This window comes from Chaetodon trifascialis, chromosome 11 (genome assembly GCF_039877785.1).
Source record: "Chaetodon trifascialis isolate fChaTrf1 chromosome 11, fChaTrf1.hap1, whole genome shotgun sequence".
Lineage (NCBI taxonomy): Eukaryota > Metazoa > Chordata > Actinopteri > Chaetodontiformes > Chaetodontidae > Chaetodon > Chaetodon trifascialis.
Genome location: NC_092066.1, coordinates 11,617,746 through 11,644,518, shown reverse-complemented (window position 1 = coordinate 11,644,518; position 26,773 = coordinate 11,617,746). Strand labels below are relative to the sequence as shown.

General features: G+C 43.6%; 2 protein-coding genes across 5 annotated transcripts in view; both read left to right on the top strand.

Moving 5' to 3' along the window:
• The first annotated feature begins 942 nt into the window (after positions 1–942).
• Positions 943–19,040, top strand: dspa (desmoplakin a). 3 transcript variants are annotated; one of them, XM_070974027.1, is made up of 24 exons: positions 943–1,375; positions 3,354–3,438; positions 3,614–3,732; positions 4,094–4,238; positions 5,977–6,102; positions 6,224–6,283; positions 6,396–6,563; positions 6,742–6,846; positions 6,932–7,027; positions 7,125–7,250; positions 7,658–7,810; positions 7,941–8,095; positions 8,310–8,436; positions 8,571–8,757; positions 8,870–9,084; positions 9,304–9,485; positions 9,656–9,794; positions 11,338–11,531; positions 11,671–11,833; positions 12,071–12,154; positions 12,279–12,386; positions 12,667–12,765; positions 12,875–14,689; positions 15,284–19,040. In XM_070974027.1, the coding sequence occupies exons 1-24, from the start codon at positions 1,122–1,124 to the stop codon at positions 18,506–18,508; spliced, it is 8,130 nt and encodes a 2,709-aa protein (XP_070830128.1). In that variant the 5' UTR covers positions 943–1,121; the 3' UTR covers positions 18,509–19,040. The 3 variants fall into 3 exon arrangements, with proteins under 3 accessions (XP_070830128.1, XP_070830127.1, XP_070830129.1); XM_070974026.1 differs by having other exon boundaries at positions 8,867–9,084; XM_070974028.1 differs by having other exon boundaries at positions 945–1,375; positions 8,867–9,084; positions 12,875–13,372.
• A 1,165-nt stretch (positions 19,041–20,205) lies between these two features.
• Positions 20,206–26,773, top strand: part of LOC139338768 (tensin-3-like) — a 33,087-nt gene continuing 26,519 nt past the window's right edge. For both annotated transcript variants that reach the window (XM_070974029.1, XM_070974030.1), the window contains exon 1: positions 20,206–20,555. The gene's annotated coding sequence lies outside the window, so the exon portion shown is untranslated. The remainder of the gene's footprint in view (positions 20,556–26,773) is intronic.

Here is a 26,773-nt window from a genome sequence, read left to right as displayed (position 1 = left end):
CACTCCGATTATAGATTTCACAAAATATGAGGGACACCTTACAATAAAAATCAACCCAGTGCAATAACACAGCTGGTCTCCAATTTACCACAGAGATGAGTCAACATCTCAGACATTACAAACTGTGTACTTTCCATGATGGCAGAGGCTTGCCTTCATTTGCACTGGTGAAATGTAACTAAGTACATTTACTCACAAGCTGTATTTACGTACATATTTGTACTTTGCTTTCAGCTCCACTACATCTCAGAGGCAAATATTCCACTTTTTACTCCACGACTTGCTTTACAGATTACATTTTTCATATCTTTCTCGTCCAGTGAAAACCAACAAAATGTTGTGTGTTCCTTTACGGGCTGAGAAAATGTTCCTACTTGTTCCTACAATTTAAAATCCTTCTTGGATTATCTTGTCACAAAGCTGACAGCGGGCTCTTTGTCTGAACTCATGAAAAGTTAGAAAAATGTTTTTCTTACAGGGGAGTGACATTTGTTGATTATACAGAGTATGATTACTGCAGATTAAACTACCCAACAATGTAGTTAAAATGAGCTCAACCATAAACACACAGAGCAGTAAAATGCAACATACTCATGAATGCGGATAAGAGTGAAACACTGACAGGGAGCATTTGACTGCTGAATGATTACTTTTACTGAAGTTAAGTTTTGAATGCAGTACTTTTACCCACATTGTAGTATTTTTACACTGGTATTACAACTTTTTCAATGAGTAAAGGATCTGAATCCTTCACCCACTGCTGTTTATTTGTACCAAGCACCTCAATCTTCCCCGGCGCTGTCTATCATAGCAGGTTAAACACATTCTGTGATTCGTCATAATTCAAAATGAAGATTGCATCATAAGTTCTTCATGAATTCAGCACAACCAAACGACAGAGCCAGAGCTAATCTTCCCACTCAGGCGAGCGAGTGCAGGAGTGTTTCATAAACACAGCAAGGTGTGGTTTCTGTCCAAAAGCGGCCAGCTTCCGTCTATTCACAGCAGTCCATTATCTGCGCAACAGGGGACGGCAAAGGGAGAGTGTGTCCTCTGTCCGGCCTGCCGAGCGGAGGAGCGATCAAAACCCGCTTTTTCAAACACAAAACAAGTGCGCAAACATGAGTATGCACGGTTCCACTTCAAAGCTGGCCACCATTGGCCAGAGAAGTACTTCGCGACAGGATTTGGTGAATTTGGGCTTCAGGAACGACCCGTACGTCGGCGGCTTCCCGGGGGATTACCAAGCAGGAGACGGCGGAGGGTTCACCTACAGCTCCAGCTTCTCCAGGTCGTCCATGCACGGCGGGGGGCTCGGGGGACAGAAAATCCAAGTTAGCATGGGCGGAGGCGGAGGTGGAGGTGGTGGAATAAGGTAAGAACTTTGACATCACCTGTTGCTTTAAACTCAATTAGCCTTGAAATGTACCTGTACAAAATGTCCGCAGGGAAGGCAGCAAAGCGAAGGAGGAGGGCGGTGTGCTGGCCGAGGTTCAGACCGCGAAGTGCAATTTATGAGGGACTGTGAGGAGGATTATGTCAGGGGGGCTCGAGCAAAAGCCATAAGGAGGCATTTGGAGATGTTTTAGAGGAGTTTTATTAACAGCACAAATAAGAAAAATGCCGTCAAGCACTTAACATAAAGTGTATGAATGATCGTTACTCCCCTCATCAGCTCACATGGGGCCCAGGTTGTGACATCTCTGTCAAAAGCAACATTGTTTGATTTGTTTGTGCAGCTTGTGTTTGTAAATAATCTCATTTCTCTGTGCTGCCTGTTATAATAAATTACAACACACACACACACACACACACACACACACACACACACACACACACACACACACACACACACACACACACACACACGCCTCTTGAATGTCCTCCCACCACCATCAGACATCATGATGTCTGTGCCAGAGCTTGTCCAACTGTCCCCGCTTTTACAGTTTCACTATGAATGCTTAACTCCTGGTGAACAAAGCTGAAAGTAAAAATGCAGGGTATTTTTCAGGGGACGGGGGAGCAGACAGCAGTTGGTCAGTTTGTTTTGTATCTGTGACCCTTTGGTGACTCATTTCTATGTCCTGCACAGCCAGACTCATAAAAACAATGAATGGGAGTGTGTGTGTGTGTGTGTGTGTGTGTGTGTGTGTGTGTGTGTGTGTGTGTGTGTTGGAGAAGAACACAAGTTGATCCTTTTCGAAGGATTATTCTGCTTCATTGTTCTTTGATTTTTGCACATTGTTGTTGAAAGCTGCATCTGATATTTTCTGTTTTCGTTTCAGTTTCTATGAAAATCAGTGATTGTTGACGTTAGTACAGTTTCGCAACCTGTTAACTGTATTAACAGCATCGCTTCTTAAGATCTTAAAAAATCCATCCATCCATTTTCTATGCCGCTTATCCCTTTCGGGGTCGCGGGGGGGGCCGGAGCCTATCTCGGCTGTCAACGGGCGGGAGGCGGGGTACACCCTAGACCAGTCGCCAGCCGATCGCAGGGCACATACACACAATCATTCACACTCACACCTACGGGCAATTTAGAGTCACCAATCAACCTAATGAGCATGTTTTTGGTCTGTGGGAGGAAGCCGGAGAACCCACGCATGCACAGGAAGAACATGCAAACTTCTCACAGAAAGGCCCGACCCGGGAATCGAACCAGCGACCTTCTTACTGTGCGGCACGCGCACAACCTGCTGCGCCACCGTGCAGGCTTGCATACTCCATTGATGACCTGCTTCATTGAAAATGTTTCAGCAATGACCAGTTTCATTGCTGTTACACAGCAGGGCAGCTGATGACCAATGTATTACAAGAATTACATTATAATAATAAATGACACACAATTGCAAGTATTTATTTAACACTAATGTTGCTGTCGGCATCGTCTCTGTTTGCTTGAGCAGATGTGCACTCACTGCAGTGCACTTCATCTAAATAAAACAAGTGTCCACAGAGAGCCAATAAAAACTAAACCATTTGAATGAATGAAAGAGTCTCAGTGCACTCAACATCATTTATCAGCAGACAGCAGCGTCTCGTTGGTCTGAGAGAGAAAAATCTTCTTAAATACATAAAAAATCGACAATGGAGGTGCACCCAGTCGCACCCACAGACCACAGAAACATATTTGAAAATAAAAAGTGTGTATTGTCTGTCAGTCTGCAGACCAATGTGTATTTTCTCAAAATGCCAGACATGGACTTGAATAATCAGATTAATCAGTGTCCCGCCACTGAAAATACACCATTGGCTCTGTATCTTTTTATTATGCCTTTCACATTGATATTATTCAAAGCTGCATTACAAGGTCTGAAAGTGTGTTGTTTGTCTTCTCTCATGTGTAGTGTGCAGGCTATCCAGCAAAAATCCATGTTCCTGACGAGCCAGTGTCAAGACTACCTGCAGCGAGCGAAGATGATTCTCCACAGCGTAAGTGAAGCGCACGGATTAGACCGAACAGGGCTGCCATTTTGTTGACCTTTTTTCTGTTTGCACATCAACATGCTGATGATGCTGTATGAGATATGTGGCAGGATGTGACTGAAAAAGCACATAATGTCATCGGCAGAGTGAAGTAGAATTCGGCACTGTGTGATTTTTACAGGGCGGTCCAGCCATGGAGGCAGACAAGCTGTTGGCCATGGCTGCAGAAACCATGGATCAGATGAGCCTCTGTGGCAGAGAGCTGCAGCAAATGCGCGTACCTACTGACATCTTCAGAACGTAAGACAACGTATGGTGTGTGTAGGTGTGTGTGCGCCTTTGCAAAGTGCGGATGTGTGAGTTTGAGTGCCGTCTTTGCTTGTTTGCATTTTCACTTATGACTGTGTGTACGCATTTAAGTAATCCCGCCTGTGGCTTAACATAGATAGCTGGCGATAAATGAGTAAAATATGCTAGTATTTGAGCAACATCTGAATTTCATTTTATAGCTTAAGTAAACCTTGTGCAGAGAAGGCATAAAATACCCTCTGAACCTCCTTCTCACTGAGCTGTATTTGTCCAGCTGAGCTCTTTGAAGTTGAGTGCTGAGCGTGCCCTCACATGATTCACCAAGTATCTCCTTTTTTGTCTAACTCTACAGTTTAGACCAGTGCCAGCACATGCACGCTGCCATACAACAACAATTACTCGGTGGAATGACCACAAGACGGAATAGGGGCAGTGTGGGCTCCCTTGACGGGGGCAGGTTCTTTAACGATGCCATGGCCTGGATTGCCCAGCAGAAGGTGAGCTAGAAGACCGGTGATTAGCTTGAAATCAATATGAGAATCTTTTCCCTTTGTTGACATGCATCCAAATATGGTAAATAAATTGTTCATTTTCTTTATATCTGTCATTGTAAATACAAATTGGGACAATCATGACGTGATAATAGGGAATTGTTACCAGCATCATTGTGCTCATCTGACGCGTTCTGTGATAATGTCATCCACAGTGGTTTGAGCGGTGAGAAAAGCTGCACCTGCGTGTGTGTGCATGAGTGTGCACCGTATTTTAAGTGGAAGGAGGGAGGGAGGGAGGGAGGGAGGAGGGGATGCACTTACCCTATCACTTATTCTGACCTGCTGTAACTAAAACCATCTGGACACGCTGCCAGAACCCGATAGGAGTGGAAGAGGCCAGGAGAGGTGCAGGGGGTTTGAAACAAAGAAGAGGAGAGAGATCGGCCATTTGAGAAAGAAGCCGGTGAGGGAGGGGAGAGCAGGGGAGGTAGAGCAGGGGAGAGGGAGGCAGATAAAGACGCTGTGGAGGCAGAAAGAAAAGTAAAGTAAAGGAGTGTGAAATCTGACACTCTCCACTGAGTCAGTTGTTTCAGGACAGGGCAGTTCTCTAACACGCTCATGGGAAAACGCCCTTCGACTCTCTTCCTCCCCGATCCTCCCACCCAACCTAAAAACACACCCTGTCTTTCTGTCAGCGCTTCAAGCCTCACCCTCTATATTCCGTCATTCGTTTTCCCCACGTCATCAAACACAGAAACATTTCTTCACATGTTTTTGTGTCTCAATCTTTGTTTTTTTTATTGCCTTCTGTCAAACTCCAAACTGGGAACAGATCACCTGTTGCCATTTTTACCTTCTGTCTATGTCTGCTTTGTGCTACTTTAAGGTCATGCTTTTAGCCCTTTCACCTCCAGTCCAATGTGTAACTTTTTGACCTTTCTACTCTGGACATAAGCCGTACAGTCACTTGTGTTGTGTGAAACATCAGCCAAGTAATCTTGAAGGAAAAGGGAGTGGTGAGAGAACAAAGGCCCAGAGGGAGGAGGGAGGGACAAAAATGCAAGTAATGAGCAGGGACTGGCTGAAGTCGGTTTACTGGCAGGGCTCTTATCAAAGCTGAGGGCTGCGAACAGGGGGGGAATAGTTGGGATAGTTTCCTGTTTAACAATGCACTTAATGATGATGGGCTGACACCTAGAGGGCAAAGAGGGGAAGGACATAGAGTTAAGGTCGAGGAATTGTAATAGCAGGAAGAATAGACAGGAACAAAGATGGCTCACTCTATTTTTTTGTCTTACTGTCAAAAAACAATGAAAAGATCGATGAATGAGGGAGTATTTATTTATTTATTTTTTTGATGAGCCACTGGTTGACACGTTCCTTCTTTACAATGAACATGGGCTATTTTGATTTAACTCCACATAATAATAAAACACCCAATGCTACAGCTTAATTTTTAAAATGAAACAATACGTTTGTGACCTGTTTTTTAAGATTTACGTCTTCTGTGCTTGGGCTCTAATACCACAGACAAGACGGGGGGGGCTGAAAGCTTAGGAGAGACGGATTAGGCAGCGTCGGTTTCGGTCTGTCCGTATAAGGAATAATGCCAGCTCATTCTTTCAAATTTGTACATTTGCAGAAATTTTCCGTAAAATATGTGATGTTCCTTTAACTGTGCTTGATTTTGAAGTTGTAATTGCATGTAGCAATTAATTAACTGTGATTCTGCATCTTGTAGCGCATGATTGAGACAGCTCCATGGGGAGATGACTCGGCCACCATAGAAAAACAAATCATGACCCACAGCAAAACCCACAGCTCTCTCCAGAGGAGCCAGGAAGTAGACCGTGCCAGAGATGAACTGGTAAGTGGTCTTGGGCTGTTTTTAGCCTAATGTTTATTCTTTAAATAGTGTGCTTGGTAAGGAAGGTGGTTACCTATGCATCATGTGTACAAAAAGCCTAAAAAATCTCTTTTATTTTTAGAACTCCAAAGGCGACAGGTACAACCTCTCCATCCTGGATCAGGAGTGGGACAGTCTGCAGGTAGAGCTATTTTACAAAAACGTTTCCAAGTTTGTCAAAACCAGCAGCCTCGTGTCTTGCCCTTTTTGTAATTTTGTATGATTTTAATTGATTTACCTTGTGTCTGTCGCAGAAAATGTCCCACAGCCGCGTGAGTCAGCTGCGTGAGCTTCAGAGCATCATCGAGGAGATCTCCCGAGCCATCATGTGGGTGAATGAGAGGGAGGAGGAGGAACTTGTGTTCGACTGGGGAGACAAGAACATCGATCACTATATCCCAAGGAAGCAAGAGAGCTACTCAGTAAGGCTGAACTCCTCTCCTGGTTGGATGTTTCTGTCTTAGTCAGTTGTTGTGACTGTACCTTTAAGACTTGATGTGTTTTTATTTCTGTTACCGTTAAAATCTTACGTTTGGTGTGCTGGCTCTCAGAGTCCACAGCCTAGCTTTTTGAGTTCCTTACGATGTGTTCTCCTAATAGGGGATGATGAGAGACCTGGAGGAGAAAGAGAAGGAGCTGAACAAGCTGAAGGTGAAAGCAGATGGCCTCGTGAACAACAACCATCCTGCCTCAGATAAGATTCAGGTAAGGCATTTCCTGGGTGTTTTACCTGACTTATATAGCAAAGTATTCAGTGGGTTTGTGCTGATGCCTCTATGTGCGCCCACAGGCCTACATGGACACCTTGCAGACCCAGTGGAGCTGGCTTCTCCAGATCACCAAGTGTATCCATGTTCATTTGAAGGAGAATGCTGCCTACAGCCAGGTTAGAGCTCACTGCTGCTCTCAGTGAAAATAGAGCCCTGTATGTATTCATGTGAACGCTGATCAAGGTTTTTTTTTTTTTTTGCTGCCATCATCAGTTTTTCAAAGAGGCCAATGAGACTTACACGAAGCTGCAGAAGGAGCATGAGACTATCCGGAGCAAGTTCACCTGCGACAAGAACACCCCACTGGAAAGCCTCACTGAACTCCTGAAGAATCTGGAGGTATCATTATAGTCTGTTAAGTCTAGCGCCTAAGTTTTTGTTGACTGACAAGGGTGTCAACAGTTTACTTGTTTGGTGAACGGGTTAGGCCAGTTTTTAAGAGACTAAGTGGAACGCATGAGTGGTGTAGGTCAGGGGTCATCAGCTGTGTTTGTGGCTCATTGCCGGGGGCTGGCAAACTAATCAATCTTCCCTCTCAGGATGGACTGGGCCTCTTAAACTGATGAGCAACATTACGTGTGCGAATTCTCTAAATTCCTAAATATTCTGCAAGCCCGATGGGAAGCTTTGACCGGCCTAATGTGACCCACAGCCCGCCAGCTGATCAGTGCAGAGTCTTGAACTTTAAATGATACTTGCAGTGTACACAGGTTGAGGTAAAAACAGTGATTTTTGCATGTTCACAGAAAGAGAAGGAGCGAATTGTGGAGAATAAGAGGCAGGTCCAGAGTCTGGTCAACAAATCTAAAACCATCGTCCGACTGAAGCCTCGCAACCCTGAGGAGAAGAGCAGCAGCCCCATAATGGTCCAGGCTTTATGTGACTTTAAACAAGAGCAGGTGGGATATATGCTCTCTCTCTCTCTCTCTCTCTCTCTCTCTCACACACATACAGACAGGCACAAAGTATGAAGTGAAATATCACTGATATAATTCACTCCTCTGTTTTATCCTCCATTTCGTGCTTCAGAAAGGAATCTTGAAAGGGAATGAGGGTATCCTGAAGGATAACTCGCAGCGCAGCAAGTGGCTTGTGACGGGTCCTGGAGGTCTGGACATGCTGATTCCCTCTGTGTGTCTGCTGATCCCCCCACCGAACCCGCTCAGTATCGGCCTCGCCAGCAAGTAAGAAACACTGGAAAACAGCTTTCCTGTATTCCAAAAGGTTTTTATATATTCTTAAACCCAAAAAGGAGAATCATTCTGTTAAAACACCATGTAAATCTAATTTTTGTGTGTTTGATAAACCCCCCTATTTATCATTTAGTGTTTGCATATTAAAGCAAAGTACGATATAATTGCACTTTTTGAGTGATTAATGGCTTGTGTTGTTACCTAGGAATGAGCAGTATTACGAAGCCATCATGAGCATCTGGAACCAGCTCTACATCAATATCAAGAGTCTCATCTCCTGGCAATATTGCCTCAAAGACATCAATTACATCAACTCCCTCACCCTCAGCATGGTGAGATATCACAGCAATTGCAATTCACTTATTAGTTTTACTGTTTTCATGCCTGAATTTGATTCAGTTTCCATCCTATCTGAAAGAGTTTGCGTCTTTCATCTAACCTGACTCTCCTCTCCGCTGTCTTGCAGCTGTCTAAGATGCGTCCTGAGGAGTACCGCAGTATCATCAAAAGACTGGAGACTCACTACTTAGAGTTCCAGCGTAACAGCCAAGGTTCTGAGCTGTTTGGAGATGAGGACAAGAAAATTATCCAGGGCCACTTTGATAAAGCTCAGAACCACTATGACACCCTGATCATCCAGCTGCCTACTTACAGTGAGTGTACAACTTCTCTACCTTACCCCTAAATTGTTTGCCCATTAAATATGCAAGTATAGTGCTGTTTTTTCCCCACTATAAATTAATATTCTCCAAAATTTTGCAGCAGTAGGGACTGAAGAGGTTAAGCCTGAGCCCGCAAAACCGTGCACCACCAAGCCTTCCAAGCCACCCACTTCTACCCTCAGCCTAAACCTGCTCAGTAGTCTGCAGGAAATTCGACGCAGGCTGGAGCTGGCTGAGTCCGGTCTCGCCAGTCATCTCCACATTCCCCTGGGGGAGAACAGTGTGTACGAGTGCTCCGTGCACATCCAGAGGCTGCAGGTACGCCAATTTCTGTGACTTTTTCTTACTAAAAATGAGGTTCTTTGCTACAAACTCAGAATTCACAAAATATAGATAGAATACAATGTAAATATACAGAATTCCTCTGTGTACAGCTTACCACAAGAAAAGTACTACTGCATTTCATAGAGAGCATTAAAACACAACGAGATACAACTAAATGTGCTAAATGTAACTAATTATCACATTTATATTTAGGCTGTGCACCAAGATCTGGATTCGATTCATGATGAGTACCTGCGACTAAGAGAAAAGATCATAAAGCAGCTGGAAGGGATACCTCCAGACTCCGAGCAAGCCAAGTTCCTCCACTCTGAACTGGAAATCATCAACCAAAAACTGGGAGGCCTGCAGGGTCTCTACTCAGCCTACACTCACAGGTACATTATTTTTATCTGGGCACATCCTCTTGTTATTCATCCCACTATGTTTGAGTAAGTACTGCGCAAAATAAAGCAAGCACTGGGACAAGAAGCAACATGCAGTATTACTGATTGTTGAGTAAAATCACCTTTTCCCATGAAATGTAATGGCTGTGTGTCTTTAACAGGCTGTCAGCTCTTCAGGGTTTGCTTCAGAGCCTTATGCAGGTTGAAGATATCATTAAAGTCCACGAGGCCCGGCTGACGGAGAAGGATACCTCCTCTCTGGACCTGCGAGAGTTGCAGAACTATCGGAGCACACTTAAGGTTTGACACACTGTCCTTAATTAATTTGAAAATAGATGTATACCAGTGTAGATCAATGATACCTATAATTAATTATTTGAGTACAAGTTTGAGGTACTTGTAAGTATTTGTATTTTATCCTATTTTATACTTCTGCTTCACTATAGTTCAGAGGGAACAGAGGGGCCTTTTTCTGTGTTATGAGTACTTTCACTTTTATTATGTTTTGCAGTTTCTCTTTAGTAATACTTATCAATGCAGGACTTGCACTTGTAATGTTGTTTTTTAATTTTGTGCTATTGCTTTACTTAAAAATCAGATCAAATTGGTTGTGCAGATATGAATTGTGATGACACAGTAAAAAAAAAGTCACACCCACAAAGCAAAGTCCAGTTCATAAATGGCCTCGTTAACGTTACCTAACTTAGCAAACATAAGATTAACGCTAATTAACAATCATAACTTCTGCAGTAGCTTTATGCAGTAGTCCTTTATTAGTCCTGTGAGGGAAAATTCTTTTTTTTTTTTTTTATTCTGAGAGTATCTCTGTTTGGTGTTGTACATTGATAGGTAATAAAACTGGGTTTGGACTAGCTGATAACTGCAGTGAAAACTGGAATGATAGCGTTACTTAACTGCAAACAATGTGTCCTCAAAATGCCTCAGTGTCTGAGATGCAGCCAGGAATGTTGACTGTTACGATCTAAAGATCGAGTAAATTTCAGCTGGATCCCCTGGGCAGACAAAAAGGCACAGAACACAAGGAGCTGTTTACAAAAGACATCAGTTTATTTACCAAACAGCGGGTACAAATACTCGAGAAATCAAAGCCAGGAACGAATAACGTAAATTCAGCCAAAAACACAAAATCAACTACACCGTGGCGAGCGGGTAGGAATAATAACACTAGAGAAGAATCAAGGAACTAAAGCACAAGATAAATCTAGCAAAAAACACAACAAGACTCGCTCTACAGCGGCAGGAAAATTACACGAGAACAAGGTAGTTAGATGAGGCAAGGTACAAGGCTGGAAAGTTTATCGCATTGGCTCAAAACAATCTGGCAGTGAGGCAGAGCCACCACGCTGCTTAAATGCAGGGGAGAATTAAGTGATGAGCAGCAGGTGCACCGTCAGCCCTCTGCTCAGTCCGGTCACCCCTCCCCTGTGGAAAACAGACACAGAAAAAACACAACCAAACACCAACAAACCACAAAACAAAGTATAACATTGACTGACTGAGAATGAGATGCTATGCTGAAGCAACAGCGAACAACACGATGTTAGAGATATTTTATGTTATCATCAGAAGTGTAAGTGTAAACCTTTTTTGGTTCATTATGAAATTCGACAAAGTGATTAAATGGAAATAGTCAATGCGTATTGATAAAAATAACCAAATAGGATTTTTATTTTTTTGATTACTTGCATGATAAATCAAAGTATGATTTTTGTACATTCATGCAAAAACCAACTCTAGATGTAAATGAGATTTCAATAGGATGTGTGGTTATAAATTTGAGTACATTTAAAATGCAAATTTACTTTGTCATTCTCTATCACAGCAAATGAAATTTGATCTGGAGCAAAAAAGAGACCTGCTGACGGCTATGGAGTCGGACTTGACTAAAGCAGTGCACTGGAATAATCAAATCTCTGAGCCCTACCACAAGTGTGACATGGACTTGTCCAAGTACTCAGAGCTGGTGGGCCAGATGTCTGATCGCTGGCGCCGCATCCAAACCCAGATTGATAGCAGGTAGGATACTCTGTACATGTGCACACACTTCTCCCACACCGGTGAATATTTCTCCATATCCTCCATTTGTCATTGCTGGGAACAACACTAAAAATAATCCTTTCATCCCGTCCTCTTTCTCCCACTCTTTCCTCTTCAGAGTGTGGGACCTGGAGAAGCAGGAGAAACAGCTGAATCATTATCAGCAGACCAGCACCTCCCTGGAACAGTGGATAGACAATGCCAGGAAGCGCCAGGACATGCTTCAGTCGGCCAGGCTCACTGACATCCAGACTCTAATGGATCACCTCAACCAACAGAAGGCACGTCTTTCCTTCTTTACTTCAACGTATTATTACCAATAATAATATATGAATTGGACTAATATTTAGATTTTTACACTTTAATTGAAATGTTTTCTGCTGAGTAACTGCTTATAACAATTCCATTAAAATTCCTGTGTAATAAAGTGATGGATGTCTTAGAAGAAGCACAGGCCTGACAATCTGACATCAGATTAAATCAGTGAATTGAATGCCCAACTTTTGCTGACTACACAGGCTCTTCACACTGAAATTAAAGGAAAGAAAGAGAAAGTAGAGGATGTGCAGAAAGACGCAAACACCTGCGCCGCCTCCATAAAGGTGGGTCGTCAATTAATGTGCACTGTTGTCTTTAAGTCTAACATATTTTCATACGTATTACCAGGTTGATGAGCACAAGCAAGTATGGTACAAAACAATGACATATTGTGCTGTGTGTTTTCAGGACTATGAGCTGCAGCTGGCTTCCTACACTTCAGGCCTGGAAACTCTGCTTAACATACCTATCATGAGAACAATGCTCCAATCCCCTGCTTCTGTGATCAGACAAGAGGTATGAGTGCTGTCTCTCCATTAAGTCACACTCAACCTATTTTCAATTAGTTAATACAATTTAGTTATCATACCGTCAATTTCTTTTACATGTTTATCTTCTGTTTGATCAGTATCAATTAAACTATGGTAATTACTCTATGCTATTATGAGGTCATGTAATACAATCAATTTAAAGGTTAAGCCCTTAATTGCATGCTCCATTTAGAGACCTCACTTGTATGTAATTAACACATGAACGTTTGACATCAGCGCTCATCCTCTAATTTTAACTCCATCAGGCGGCTGACCTCCAGTCCCGCTACATTGAGCTACTTACCCGCTCTAGTGACTACTACAAGTTCCTAGGGGAGCTACTGAAGAACATGGAAGAGCTTAAGGTAAGTATTGGATTTGTATAATGCCATTTAAAGTAAACATTAGATTAATAAACAAATGGGTTTGTTTGACAGTTTCTTTCTTTCTTTCTGTTGTCATTGCGCTCTTCAGATCAGGAACACCAAAATTGAGATGCTGGAGGAGGAACTGAGGCGTCTGAAGGAGGACATCCAGGATTGCAACCACAAAAATAAGTGTCTGGAGGATGAGTTGTCTCGCTACAAATTGGAGCTTTCGCAATCAAAAGAGCAGCTCCTTTCAATGGAAGAAGTGAAAAGAACCACAGTAATGCAAGTTCACGCTACAAAGGAGAGCCTGGACAGCACACACAACCAGCTTCAAGATCTTAATGACCAGCTGACGCGCATTAAATACCAGCTGGATGAGGAAAAGAGGAAGAGAAGGTTGGCAGAGGAACGCTACAACAGCCAGCAAGAAGAGTATGAGGCTGCTGTTCGTCGCAGACAGAAGGAACTGGAAGAACTCAACTGGACCAAGATTGACCTGGAAAAGAGTGTGAAGGACAAGGAACGTGAACTGGAGAGGATGAAGATACTGCTAGAGGAGGAAGCCACACGTCGACGAAACGCTGAAGCAGAGATTTCAAAGGTAAGAACACAGTGTACCCAGGAGGTTAATCAACTTAAGCAGACTTATGAAACAGAGATCCACGTTACCAAGACCACGGTCCTGAAGGCCTCACAACAGAAAGAAGAGGATGTGGCAGAACTGCGCCTGCAAGTTGACAGACTCACTGCCGAGAAGAGAGATATGGAGGAGGAGCTGAGGAGGCTGAGGCAGTCCATTGCTCACACAGAAGAGCAGAGAAGCAGAGCAGAGCAGGAGGCCAGCCAGCAGAGGGCCTCAGTGACACAAGAGACAAGGATTCGCAGTGAATTGGAGGTTCAGCTGAGAGCACTTGTGCAGCAGAGAGGAGACGATGAGCTCAAACTAAAGGAGGCTACCAAAGACAACCAGGAATTGTCCAGGGAGATCAGCAAGCTAAAATTTAATCTGGAGGGGGAGGAGAAGAAGAGGAGAGCTCTAGAATTGGAAATCAGTCACCTGAAGCAGGTTGAGGCAGAGTTCAAATCAAAGAACACCTCCTATCTGGAGGCAGTCAACAAGCTGAAAGTGTCTGAGCAGGAGATCCGCATCACTCGAACAGAGCTGGAGAAGCAGACCAGTGAGAAAACCAAGGCTGAGCACAGTTCTGCCAGGCTGCAGAGCCGCATCCGGGAACTTCAGTGCTCTCTGGATGGAATGGAAGCTGAGTTGGAAAAGCAAAAGAAGGCAACCCAGGAGGAATTCACACGTCGAAAGAGAATCGAGGCAGAGTTGGAGAGGATGACACATACTTGCAGAGAGCACACCACCACAATTAGCACACTGAAATCTATCCAAGTAGAGGCTTCCAACTCCGGAAAGAAGTATGAGCACGACCTTAATGCCCTCCAGGAGGCTCTGGACAAGAGCTTGAGGGAGCATAAAGTCACCAAGCAGGAGCTGGCAGCTGTTTCAGCTGAACTGAAGGCACTTAAACAGAAACTCCAGCAGGAGCAGGCTCGAATTCTTGAGCTCAACCAGCGTAATGAGAGCCTGTATAAGACCATTGAGGAGAAGAGCCGCCAACTTAATGAGTACACCACAGAGATTGAAAAGCTTAAGACTCTGACACAGAACCTGACAAAGGAGAGACTGCGGTTGGAGGAGGAGCTGAGGGCAGTTAGACAGGAGAGAGATACCCTTAAGCTTAGCAAAAATACTATTGATGAAGAAACCGCTACTCAGATCTCAGCCTTGCATGTCCAGCTTCAGAGTAGCACCAAGAGGACATCGGAGCTCCAGGCTCTCATCAGTGACCTTACCAAGGAGAGGGAAAAGCTTAAATTGGAAATAGACAAATTCCAAAAGCAATCATTTGAGGTATTTTTGGTTGCATTGAAGGATCATCTTCACATAATTCAACTAATAGGTTCTTTTCCAGCTTTTGCATGAATTGTTATAGCTGCAATAAGACTCACCCTGATTTAAAAGTAGCAATGTCACATCAGTGCTGATGAAATATTTTAGCATGAAAATATTTTGCATGGAATTTGCTTACAGATGTGTTTGCTTAATAATCATGTTGTTTGTCCTTTTAATTGGCACATAATGTGAATGAACTTATAGCGCATACAATAACACTCCCTTCATTAATCACTGCATGCTAACTGATGTAGTAAATACAACACACGATGTCTCTTTACATATGTAGATTAGAAATTGGTTCATTATCTACTTACAACTTGACTGACATTTCTAAAGAGCGTTTGATTGGCCTCAAATCAAATGGATCACAAATTAAATAGATATTGATGAATCATTGTATAGACTGAGAGGTTTGAACAACATGCTGCTAAGGAAAGCCATGTGTACTCCTCTGAATGATTAATTAATTTAAGTTCAAGCTCTACTCTGTGCATCACTTATTGCCATTTCTGCATGGACATAATTTGTTTTTTCTTTATCTCTCACCAGACATCCATGGTGGTGCAAGAGTCCCAAAGTCAGTACAGTGAACTGCTGCTGGAGAGGGACAGTTTGCTAACCAAGCTTAAATTGCTGGAGCAGGACAAGACCCGTCATCAGCGCCTAGAAGACGAGTTCACCCGCATCAAGATCTCACTGGAGACTGAGCTCCGCAACAAACAGCGGCTGCAGGATGAAAAGGATACCATCCTCAAGGATTTCAACTACATGAAGAGCCAGTATGAGCTGAGGGACTCCCAGATCAGGCAGTGTGAATCAGACAGAGACAAGGGTGACCGAGAGAGGCTCTCCCTGAAGAATGAGATTGAGAGGCTCACGAGGGAGCTTAAGAGCGTAGAGGAGAGGTACAAGAGCCGTCTGTTGCTCTCTGAAAAGGAAGCATCAGATCTGGCTCTCAAGAGAGATGCCCTTGAGAGAGAAATACAGAGGCTGCAGAAGAAACCCGGCTGTGTGTGCAGGCAGACCCAGACAGATGAGAAGGTCCCATCAATTGATCCATCCAGGCTGATATTTGATGGGGTGCGCCGCAAAGTCACAGCCCACCAGCTTTGTGACTGTGGTATAATCAGTAAAGCCACTCTAGACCAGCTCCTAAATGGAAGAAAGACAGTGGATGAGGTAGCTGTGGACATCCAGCTTAGTCTAAAGGGTACCGGCATCATTGCTGGCATGATAACAGATTCTCAAGGGAAAATGCCATTCACTGAAGCCAAAAACAAGAACCTTCTCAGCCCAGAGAGTGCCCTCATGCTCCTCGAAGCTCAGGCAGCAACAGGCTACATAGTGGACCCCACGTTTAATGAGAAGATGCCTGTGGATACTGCCTGTTCAAGGGGGATTGTAGACACAGAAGACAGAGACAGGTTGGTGAAAGCTGAAGCAGCTAGCACTGGCTTCAAAGATCCGTACACTGGCAAAGTGTTATCTGTGGGTCAGGCTTGCAAACAGGGCCGCATAGACAAAGACACTGCCATCCGTTTGCTTCAGGCTCAGGAGTCTGTTGGAGGCATATTGGACCCAGTTCTGAGTGTGTTCCTTCCAAAAGACTTAGCCTTGGATCGCAATCTTATTGATGAGGAGCTTTACAGGGCTTTGAACAAAAAACCCGCCTGCTACCTGGATCCAGCGACAGGGGAGAAGATAAGCTATAATGACCTTAGAAAGAAGTGTACAGTGGAACCAGTTGCTGGCTTGCTTCTGCTCCGTGGTCCAGAAAAGCCAATGACAGTGAAGGGTATCCGTGGTCAAGTCACTGTTACAGAGCTTGTCAATTCTGAACTGCTAGATGAAACTGATTTGCAGAAACTCAACCAGGGCAAGCTCACCACCAAAGAAATTGAAGACAGGCTAAAGTCCTATCTCTACGGCAGTACTTGCATTGCAGGTCTCTATGATGAGGCCAATGATCGAGTACTGCCTTTCTATCAGGCATTGAAGGAAGGTCTGCTCATGAGAGGAACCACCCTGGAGCTTCTTGAGGCCCAAGCTGCTACTGGCTTCATTGTTGATCCAGTCAACAATGTCTTTTTGCCAGTAGAAGAGGCTACAAAGAGAGGTCTGGTAGGAAAAGAGTTTAAGAATAAGCTGTTGTCTGCAGAGAAGGCAGTAACTGGATACAAAGACCCAGCCACAGGAAACACAATCTCCCTCTTCCAGGCTATTGAGAAAGATCTTATTGAGAGAGGTCATGGAATCCGTCTTCTTGAGGCCCAAATTGCCAGTGGTGGGATTATTGACCCCAAAGAGAGCCACCGTATTGATGTCTCTGTTGCCTATAAAAGGGGATATTTTGATAAGGAGATGAATGAGATCCTATCTTACGAAGGAGATGACACAAAGGGTTTCTTTGACCCAAATACTAAGGACAACCTGACATATCTTCAGCTGAAGGAGAGGTGCATCACAGATAGCAAAACAGGCCTAATACTCCTGCCACTCAAAGACAAGAAAAAGCCCCAGAAGTCACAGGAGAGCCGTACCAACGTCCTTCGCAAGAGGCGGGTTGTGATTGTTGACCCAGACACTGGGCTGGAGATGTCAGTGAGGGAGGCCTATCACCGGGAACTAATTGACTTTGACACTTTCCTGGACTTGTCAGAGCAGGAGTGCGAGTGGGAGGAAATAACTATCAAGGGGTCTGATGGCAGCTCACGTTTGGTGATAGTGGATAGAAAAACAGGAACCCAGTATGACATAAAGGACTGCCTGGAGCATGGTATCATTGACCAGAAGTCTTTCGATCAGTATCGTGCTGGAACGCTAACCTTGACCCAGTTTGCTGACCAAATTGCCAACAAAACCAGCAGCACTGAGATGAGCATTGCAGCCAGCAATGTTGATGACATGGTCACCTGTAGCAGTCCCACCCTTGCCGCACCATCCTCTCCTACCGTCCGTAAACGCTTCAGCAGTATTTCTATTACTGTTTCTCCCCCTGAAATGTTCGATGACCAGAGCCCTGTGGCAGCTATATTTGACACAGAGACCTTGGAGAAAATAACTATCTCTGAAGGGCTCCGAAGAGGCATAGTTGACACTCTTACGGCACAGAGACTGCTGGAGGCCCAGGCATCCACAGGTGGTATTATCAACCCTGCCACTGGTGAGAGACTGTCGCTGCAGGATGCTGTCCATCAGGGAATCATTGATGAAAGCATGTCCACTAAACTGAAAGCTGCCCAGAAAGCCTTTCTTGGTTTTGAGGATGTGAAGACTAAAAGAAAGATGTCTGCAGCAGAGGCAGTGAAGGAGACGTGGCTGCCTTATGAAGCTGGCCAAAGATTTTTGGAGTTTCAGTACCTGACAGGAGGCCTGATAGAGCCTGGGACTGGACGTCGTATCAGCATTGAAGAGGCTATCCGCAAAAGTTGGCTAGATGGTCAGGGAGCCCAGAAGCTTCAGGACACACGGAGCCACCAGAAGAATCTCACCTGTCCGAAGACAAAACTGAAGATCTCCTACAAGGAAGCCATGGACAGTTGCATGGTGGAGGAAAGCAATGGTATGAAGATGCTGCAGGCCTCTTCGGTTTCCTCCAAGGGAATCAGCAGCCCTTACAATGTCTCTAACCCAGGATCTCGCTCTGGCTCTAGGGCTGGTTCCCTTGCCGGCTCCAGGAGTGGATCTCGTAGAGGCAGTGTGGATTACTCCTCTACTTACACCTACAACTTCTCCTCCAGCAGTACCACCTATGGCTCCAATTCTCACTTTTAATACATAGCAAAGAAAAATTATGAAACTAGACTACTTATCACCAGTAGTTCCTATGCAGTTTGCTTTTCTAACTGTTTTTCTTCTACCTATGAGATTTGGGGAAGTTTGTTTAAATACTGAATATTATTCTGAATTCATTTAAGTATAACCAGTTGTTGAATGTTTGTAGTTTTTGGTGATTTGGTGTTTCAATATTAAATTTGATGCAGAGTATTATTGATCAATTTTCTTATTCTAACACATAAATGTTGAATAAATATATTTGTCATAGCTAATTTTTAATATAAGGCTTTTTTAGAATTTGAAAAATGTGTTTGTTGACCTCAGCTCTAGCATGCAGTCAGAATTTTACTGTTTTTTATTCTTTGTTTTTTGCAGCTTGTGCGTGTTTTATTTTTTAGAAAAAAAAACCATTTCTTGTCATTTGCAAATGCTGAGGTTTAGTTTGAAATATAAAGTAATAATGATCAACTATGAAAATTCTTTTCAACTACAATGTTATTCTCAATTGATTCAAAATAAAGTTGTCATAACTATTTAGATTCATTCATTTACTCATTCATTCATTCACTATTTGTTTTGTGCATTAAAAGCAGAAAAAGTTCACTGTTTGTGGAGAGGCTGATGTACGTCCTTGTATCAAAAGCAGTATCCATTGTAACCTATGGATGGCGCTAATTGCCATGCTTAAACTGTTGCATGCCTGTCAGCCTGTTTGGCCATAACAGCACATTTTACAGTCTTACCAGAGGTGGGAAACAAAAATAGACAATTTGGTTATTCTGTGATATTAGCAGGACTATTGTGACTGAAAGGGAATGTCCTTGGCAGTGCATGAGCTGATTTATTAGAAATATAATAATCATGGTCCCTATCTACCTACAGTGTATAATATGTGGACAAATGGACCAAAGATAATGTGACTGTCCAGGCACCACTGGGGATTTGGACATTTTAGCTCAGTACATAGACCACTCACACACACAGAGGTTTATGATAATGAATTAATCATTTGAACTAGGTCATTATTCTTTTAGAGTGTATTTGGTTGAACAGGGTAAACCCAACTCTGCAGTTGCCAGTAAAATATTTTGACATATTTACAGAGTTTTGGACATAGCCTTAACATAATGCTAATGATTACAACAACAACAACAACAACAACAACAATAATGAAGCCCTGTGAGGCAAGTGTGTGATTTTTTAGATAGATTCATAAAACTAAAGACATGTATAACGTAAATATTTGAGGTGATGCACTCAAGGATTTGCAAACGCCACAAATTTATTGCGCCTGTGCGCCTTTTTCTGCGCCTAGCAGCGGTTCAACCAGTAGAATTACACTTTGGTGAGATCTCTTGGTGTTTAGATGCCTTATACGTGTATATTCTATGATATAATGAGACGTACACACACAAAAAAAGCCAAGTGTATTTCTTTTACCTATCTCACCGTGCGCTTCTCACATGTGAGGGCTTTTACTGGGGGGGGTCCTCTCGGGGGCCGGCTGGAGGAAGTCTCCGTCTGTGAGGGGTAAAGGGTGAGAACAAATGGAGGGAGAGAGAGGCAGAGGGAGGAGGCCACGGGGAGGGGAGGTGGAGTGGAAGGGGGAGGGAACAAGGGGAGACAGCCCTGGCGGCGCAGTGGGAGGACTATCCCATGCCAGGACTTGTGGCGGCTTCGGCGGCAGCCTGGACTGCAGGAAGTGTGCTGGAGGGGCTGAGCAGAAGCAGCAGCAACAGCCGCTCTGGAACCGAGCAAAAGGCTCCCGTTTATAGCACCGGCAGCCACGGAAAAGGCCGAGGAGGAAAGCACCGGGTCCAGCTGGGACGAAGTGAGCTCGGCCGCTTATTGCGATCAACCTGAGAGCAGATTCCGGCAGAGGAAAATGAGCCTCTCAGCCTGCATTAAGCCTGTATGACGGGCTGAGGGCTCTTTGATCAGGACTTTACCCCCACTCTTTCTCTTTCAGCAGCTCTGACTGACAAAGAGAAACAGAAGGGGGGGAAAGAAGAATAATCAAAGTACTGGCTCTTAGTTTGAAAAGGTAAGGCACGGTGTCTGAACTTTTCCACGGTCAATCATTAGCTGGGAGGGTTTTAAAGTCGGGCTGGTCAGTACTTTAAAAGCAGGATTAGACTTCCACACAGTGCAGGACCCCTCAGCCTTTTCCCCGTCTCTTTAGCCCTTTGCCCAGCCTCATTTCATTGAGTCTGCTCATTTATTCAAAGTGCAAAACAGGGCATTGCTCTCTGTATTTACTTTGGCTCTGAGTCTTGCTAAAACCAGGGGTGTGTGTTTGTGTGTGTGTGTGTGTGTGTGTGTGTGTGTGTGTGTGTGTGTGTGTGTGTGTGTGTGTGTGTGTGTGCGCGGGTCTGTGTGTGTTTATGTGTGCGCACTTCAGCTCTTGTAGCACCACTGACGACAGAGGAGAGAGTCATTCAAACTGAGCAAGCACTGAACTTGTGTTTTGTTTTCCTTTTTCATGTGAAAGAGTATTATTTACGGCCTTTGAATTGAAGTCCCTGAAGCTTGGCTTGACTCCTTTGAGTCTTTTTAGCTTTTAAATGTTTTCCTCAATGAATTGTGTTTTGCAGTGGCTATAATTTGGGGTTCCTTGCTGCTGTGGGCTATGGTGTACTGGAGACCTTTTTATAATGTGAAACATATGGGGCCATTCTTGTGGAAGACTTGTACCTAGTGGTCTGTAGAGCTCCAAAAGAAACAAGCCTTTTTTGTCTTTTGTTGACTGTTCAGAGTTGTCTGTTGGTGGATAAATGAAGGAACGGCAGAGTTTGGCTTTTTTCTTTGAGCTACAGCTGCTGCATGGTATTTGCGGCCTCAGGGCTCTGTTTCTTCAGGCAGCCATTGTTGATGACATGTACAAGCTGTCCTTACATCACAGCAGCTACAGCCCTCTTCACCTGAGCACCAGTCCCTCCCTTTCCCTGCTTGGAAATCAGACACACACCTGCATTTACACCCGCCTGCGCACCTTCCGTTCAAGCAGCATAAACCATGCAGGTTGTTCCGAACATTTTGCAGGCTAAACTCTTTCAAGATTAGCTTTAATTACAGACCCAGCGAGACAGGAGAAACATTTTTGAACTGGCAATTATAGCTTTTGTTGGTGGTTCTATTTTGAGGTCAGAGACGTATGAACAATATCTGCCCCTCAAGGCGAAAGAAATGCGCGTCAGGAACCCAAAGTGTCAGATTTTTCTCACTGATATAACAGGCGGAAGTTACAAAGGGCTGGCAGAGCGAGTGATGAATGGAAATCCTGATATTGTGGTTTGGACAGGTGGGTTGGCAGAAGGTTAGCGTTGTGTACTGTAAGCAGAACACTGTGATCTAACCCTTGGCGGAACAGCATGGGTCTGAGCACCGGGGCATTTCACTTTGTCACAGTGGTGCCACGGCCGCTTGGCTGACATGTGTAAGCCATTAAACAGAGAGAAGGAGACCTGGAGAAGGAAGGAGAATGAAAGCAATAAAGGGGGGAAGAATGGCAAAAAAGAGGGGAAAGAAAAAGAGAGATGAGGGAATGAGAGAGAGTGGGAACGCAGTCCATTTTGGAACACATTCCACTATGACCTTGGGATAGAAAACGGTAATTAGGGAGTACTTTAGGAGCCTTAAGGGTGCACAGATTTGCTCAGATCCAGGGCTGTCATTTTTATTCCCGTCATTATATCTCGTGAAAATGTGGGACAAATACACGTTAGAGTTCCAGGGTTACTAAATAAACTTGCTAAAAATACCATGGCTTTTTTTTTTCCCAATAGCTCTTTTTTATTTCAGTTCTTCAGCAGTGAAAGGGTGTCAAAGCCACAGCGTAAACATGTAGAGCCCCTGACAGGAAAAGGCCAGAATAAACTGTGGCCTTGTCTCTCTCTGAGCCATTCAACCAGCCCGTTATGCCACTGTGGACATGTTGTCCTCCAGTATGAGGCACGCGCCGGTGCCAAGTGTGAATACAAGGCAGTTTGGAAAAGTGAAGCTGATGGTATCAAAGTTATTACGTGGCTATTAGACGTGAATGCTAAATACCAACCAGGGCAAAGAAATCTGTTCTGGGTGTACGACTCCTGTCATCAGATGCAGTGGTAAACAGGCATGAATAGGTCTTTTCATGAGCTGGACAAACAAAGAAATGAAACCGATAGGAAAAAAAGGAGGTAAATGTAGTGTTAAAAAAAAAATCAGTTCAGCAGTCCCCCCGCAGGCAGACAGACTTCCTGAAGCATTTATGGCACTTTAGGTGTTACTCAGGTTTGCAGACAAACAGCTTAGGAGATCATTAATCTGTCCAGAGTCTCCCAAAGAGACAAGAGACAGCAGTGTAATGTATGTGTAGCTGCTTTTTCCATAGGCGCTGAACAGAGCCAGTTCCTACACGCTGGGTTGGATGAATTTTATCACCCCGCTTTGAATTAGAGCTGGAGCAGCACCGCAGTCTGCACCAGATAAAGTTTGAGTTGATATGTAACAAGGGATTTGGTGCTTCTTTTTTTTTTCTCCTATTAGTGAGGGATATCAGCGCACCCATTTTTCATTCCACGCACATCATTTCAGTTTAGTGGTCCTGTAATGATATTTAAGCCGTCATAAAATGGAGGCTGTTGCCACAACATGTCAATCATAAAGTAGAAGCTGGAGCCAACAGAAGCAATTCGGCGTGATTTTGGAGCGTGAATAGGAGGGGGAAGGGGCGCCTTGATTGCTTTCATATGTGTGCAAGCATCATGGTTTTTTTTAGGTTTCTTAAATTGGTTTAAAAAGACTTTGCAGCATTTACTAATTTGGATTTATCAGTTACGTAGAGACTTAATATTAAATCTAAAGGGAATTGACGCTTTGATTGATAACCAAAATAAAAGTGGTAATTCAAGCTTCTTTCTTTCATGCTTATTACCGCTCTGCTTATATTCCTGTCTCCTGAATGATGCTGTCTTTTATCTTTAAACTTGTTAAATACATTTTTTTCCTTCCCTCATTCGACCCTCTATAACTGTATTTCCCTCTGCCGCTGGTTTGTACATATATGTAAAAGCAATCTGCATGGTGATGTCCACTCTGGAATCGCTCGTGGAAAATACAGTCGGGGAGTCTGTAGACATGCAGCGACCAGCCTAATCACACACAAACAAACTTTCGCGTAAATGGATTTGGTCCCTGCGGCTCAACCCCAGGCTCGGCAGACAATTTGCGACAGTCAAGCATGCAACGTTTTTGCCAACTATTCTGTCACCACAGTGGACTCAAAAGTGAAAACAACCGTGAGGTCACTGTTCACGTGATTAGGCCATGGTTTTTAACCCTTAGGGTCTGACTAACCCATGTCTGGATTTTGAGACAGTCCTCTTTGAAGTTTATGCCCTATTACATGATGCCGTCTTCTTTCATCTCGTTGTTCACCTGCTGTACAAAATGGAAGATTCCGTACAGCGCGGGCCAGGTGAAGGGTGTGGCTGCTGAAATAGAAACAGGCTTCATCCCAGCACTTTAATATGCCTCTGCACTCTGTTTGCCATGCGTTTCTTTTCTCATAAGTGGAATGTTTGATTAATTTATTTTCAGCGTTGTTCTGGATAATTGAAAGAAAGGCATTTGGAGCCGGTCCCAAGTGATGGTCACGCATGTGTGAACGTGGCTGACAGCACCCACGCAGCCCTAGTCAAGCTCTTACCTGCAGGGGTTGGAGCTGGGGGAGCCAGACACACCCTAATCCCCCAACATCCTGACCTTAGTAAACCTGTTGCAGCTTGCCCACAGCAGACCTGGCAACCCGTTTTCTCGAATCTCTCCTCGCCTACCCCACTCCTCTAACAGCCTTGCTCTCACAGTGCCATGGGTGGGCTCGGGATTTGAGTTCCTTGGCACTGCTTATTCTGCCTTTGTGAGCTAATGCTGCACCTCAAACCAGGAACAAAAGCAGTCAGTGCAAATTAAAGACCAATTATCTTTAGTGCGTGCTGGGGCAAGTCGCTCATGTTAGCTTGAATGATGAGTGGGAGAAGTGAGAGGTCTAGTAGGAAAAGGATGTTGGTTGCTGCAGCGGTGCACATGAATGATTCATGTGACATTATTAATAAGCCTCAAGTTCAGACGTTTTATGATTTGTTTTATGATGTGATATATTAGCTACTTTACATTTGAATTGCATGAATTGGTCTGAACCTTTATTTCCTCTTAGTTACCTTGAAATTTGTTATTTAATCAATTGTTCAATAGTTTGACTTTCTGAGAAATATGCTTGCTTGCTTTCTTGCGGGAAGTTAAATGAGAAGATTGATATCACTCTCATGTCTGTCAGTTAAATTTGAAGCTAATACCAGCTGCTGTTAGCCAGCTTAGCATTAAGACTGGAAGCTTTGGATGTGCTTGTAGGCGGATTTGATTAGCTATGGAAGGAGTCGGGCTAGCTGTTCACCCATAACATTAGCTTGATTTTTACCGTGCAGACATGAGGGTGGTGGCACTTGTTTCATCTAATTCTCTGTGTCCCAAAATGCCAAAATGTTTGAAAACTCCTTTAAAACAGATCTTTATACTCATGATTGCAGCACCAAATTAATTAAATGACATGCTTTCACACTCCTGGGTCATGTGGAGGTTAAATGTTGGTTAGATACTCTTCCCATCTCCGGTTAGCACGGTACTTTGTTACTTCAAAAACATTTCTAAGTCCTCTTCTCATTCCCCTGCCCTCAAGATACACAGAGCCTAAGTACTGGTCGACCTGTTCATTAATTTCCCATTAGTCAACAGTTTTTCCTCAGAGTCTCAGGGGAAATAGACTAACCCCACCATTAGTTCCAACAATACGCGAGGACCTCTTCCCCCGCGCTCCCACCGCCTCCACCAACACACACGCACTCACAAAACACCCAGCCCGGTTTCCCCGAGGGATGACCTCTTCATACACATGGCCTCTTTCATTCCGCTTCGAGGGGTGGTTTAAGCTGTGGCTACACTGTCCCTGGTTTATGGTTCCCTCTCTGGCCCCCTTCAAAGTGTTGGGCTGTAGCCTGCAGTCATTGCAAACTTAATTGATGGACACATTCTTGACTATGGATCGTTTTAATCACAACAAACAATTGGAGTCACTCAAGGAGGACGATGGTATCTTTGGCAGCTTTAGGAATGTTTCTGTTTGTGAGAGTGTGTGCTTGTGTTTGTGTGAAATTTGAAACTTTTATCAGGCTCTAATGGTCAGTTATGCTGTTTCATAATTTGGTTTGCTTTATTGGCAATATTCTAATATATTTCTGAAATGGAATATATTAGATTTTGAGCTAGAGATGAAAAGATTAATCAATTAGTAGATAGACAGGAATCGAAATGGCAACTACATTGATAAATGATTGATAGTTGAAGAAATTATTTGAGTAAAAAATGACAAATATTTGCTTTTTCCAGTTTTTTCAAATGCGAGAATTTGCTTTGTTTTGGACTGTTGTTCAGACAATAAAAGCAACCTTAAGAGTTCTCTTTGGGCTCTGGAACATTGTGATGGACGTTTTTGATTATTTTATGACCTTTTCGTACATGCATGATCAGTTAATGGAAGAAATAGATACACAGGAAGACAGAACTACAAAGTCTGAAACTTTTTTCGCAGTCCATCTTTTTTCAAGATGGAGACATGCATTTAATATCTGACATAACAAACAAACAATACATATTTTTCAGGAAGCCAACAACATAAAAAGGTGTCAAAGCCACCTGAAACCTAAATCAACAATTGTATGACATAGTTCAAATGTAAATATCAGTAAATTAAAAGGTAAAACTTAAAAAAGATTTTCACATTCTATCAACAATTACTACCCATCCCTATCCAATTTTCCAAATTTCGACTTGAATCTATAAAGATTTAAGTTTGCCACACTGGTTCTGGTGTTATGACTATTAGCTTCCGCCAGCTTCCTTGAAATAATTGGAAAAACAGCAGGGAACACTTCCATGTAAAATCTTCAATCAGAGCTTTCACAACATCAATCCAAAACTGCATTTTTATTTATTTTATTGGATTATTTAACCTCTTGTTAACAAGGAACGCCCCAAAGAGATTAAAATGAAACAGCATAAGGGCACAAAAAAGGCCACAAAAACCATCTATATTTTAAAATACCCCAAACCATTGGCAGGCAGAAGAGAGAGCGCCCAGTTTCTGAAGTGTTGATGTTTACAGAGAGACCAAACTTTGCAATATTTGATCTAAGAAGGTGCAGACAGTTCAGGGCAGAGAGGACAGCA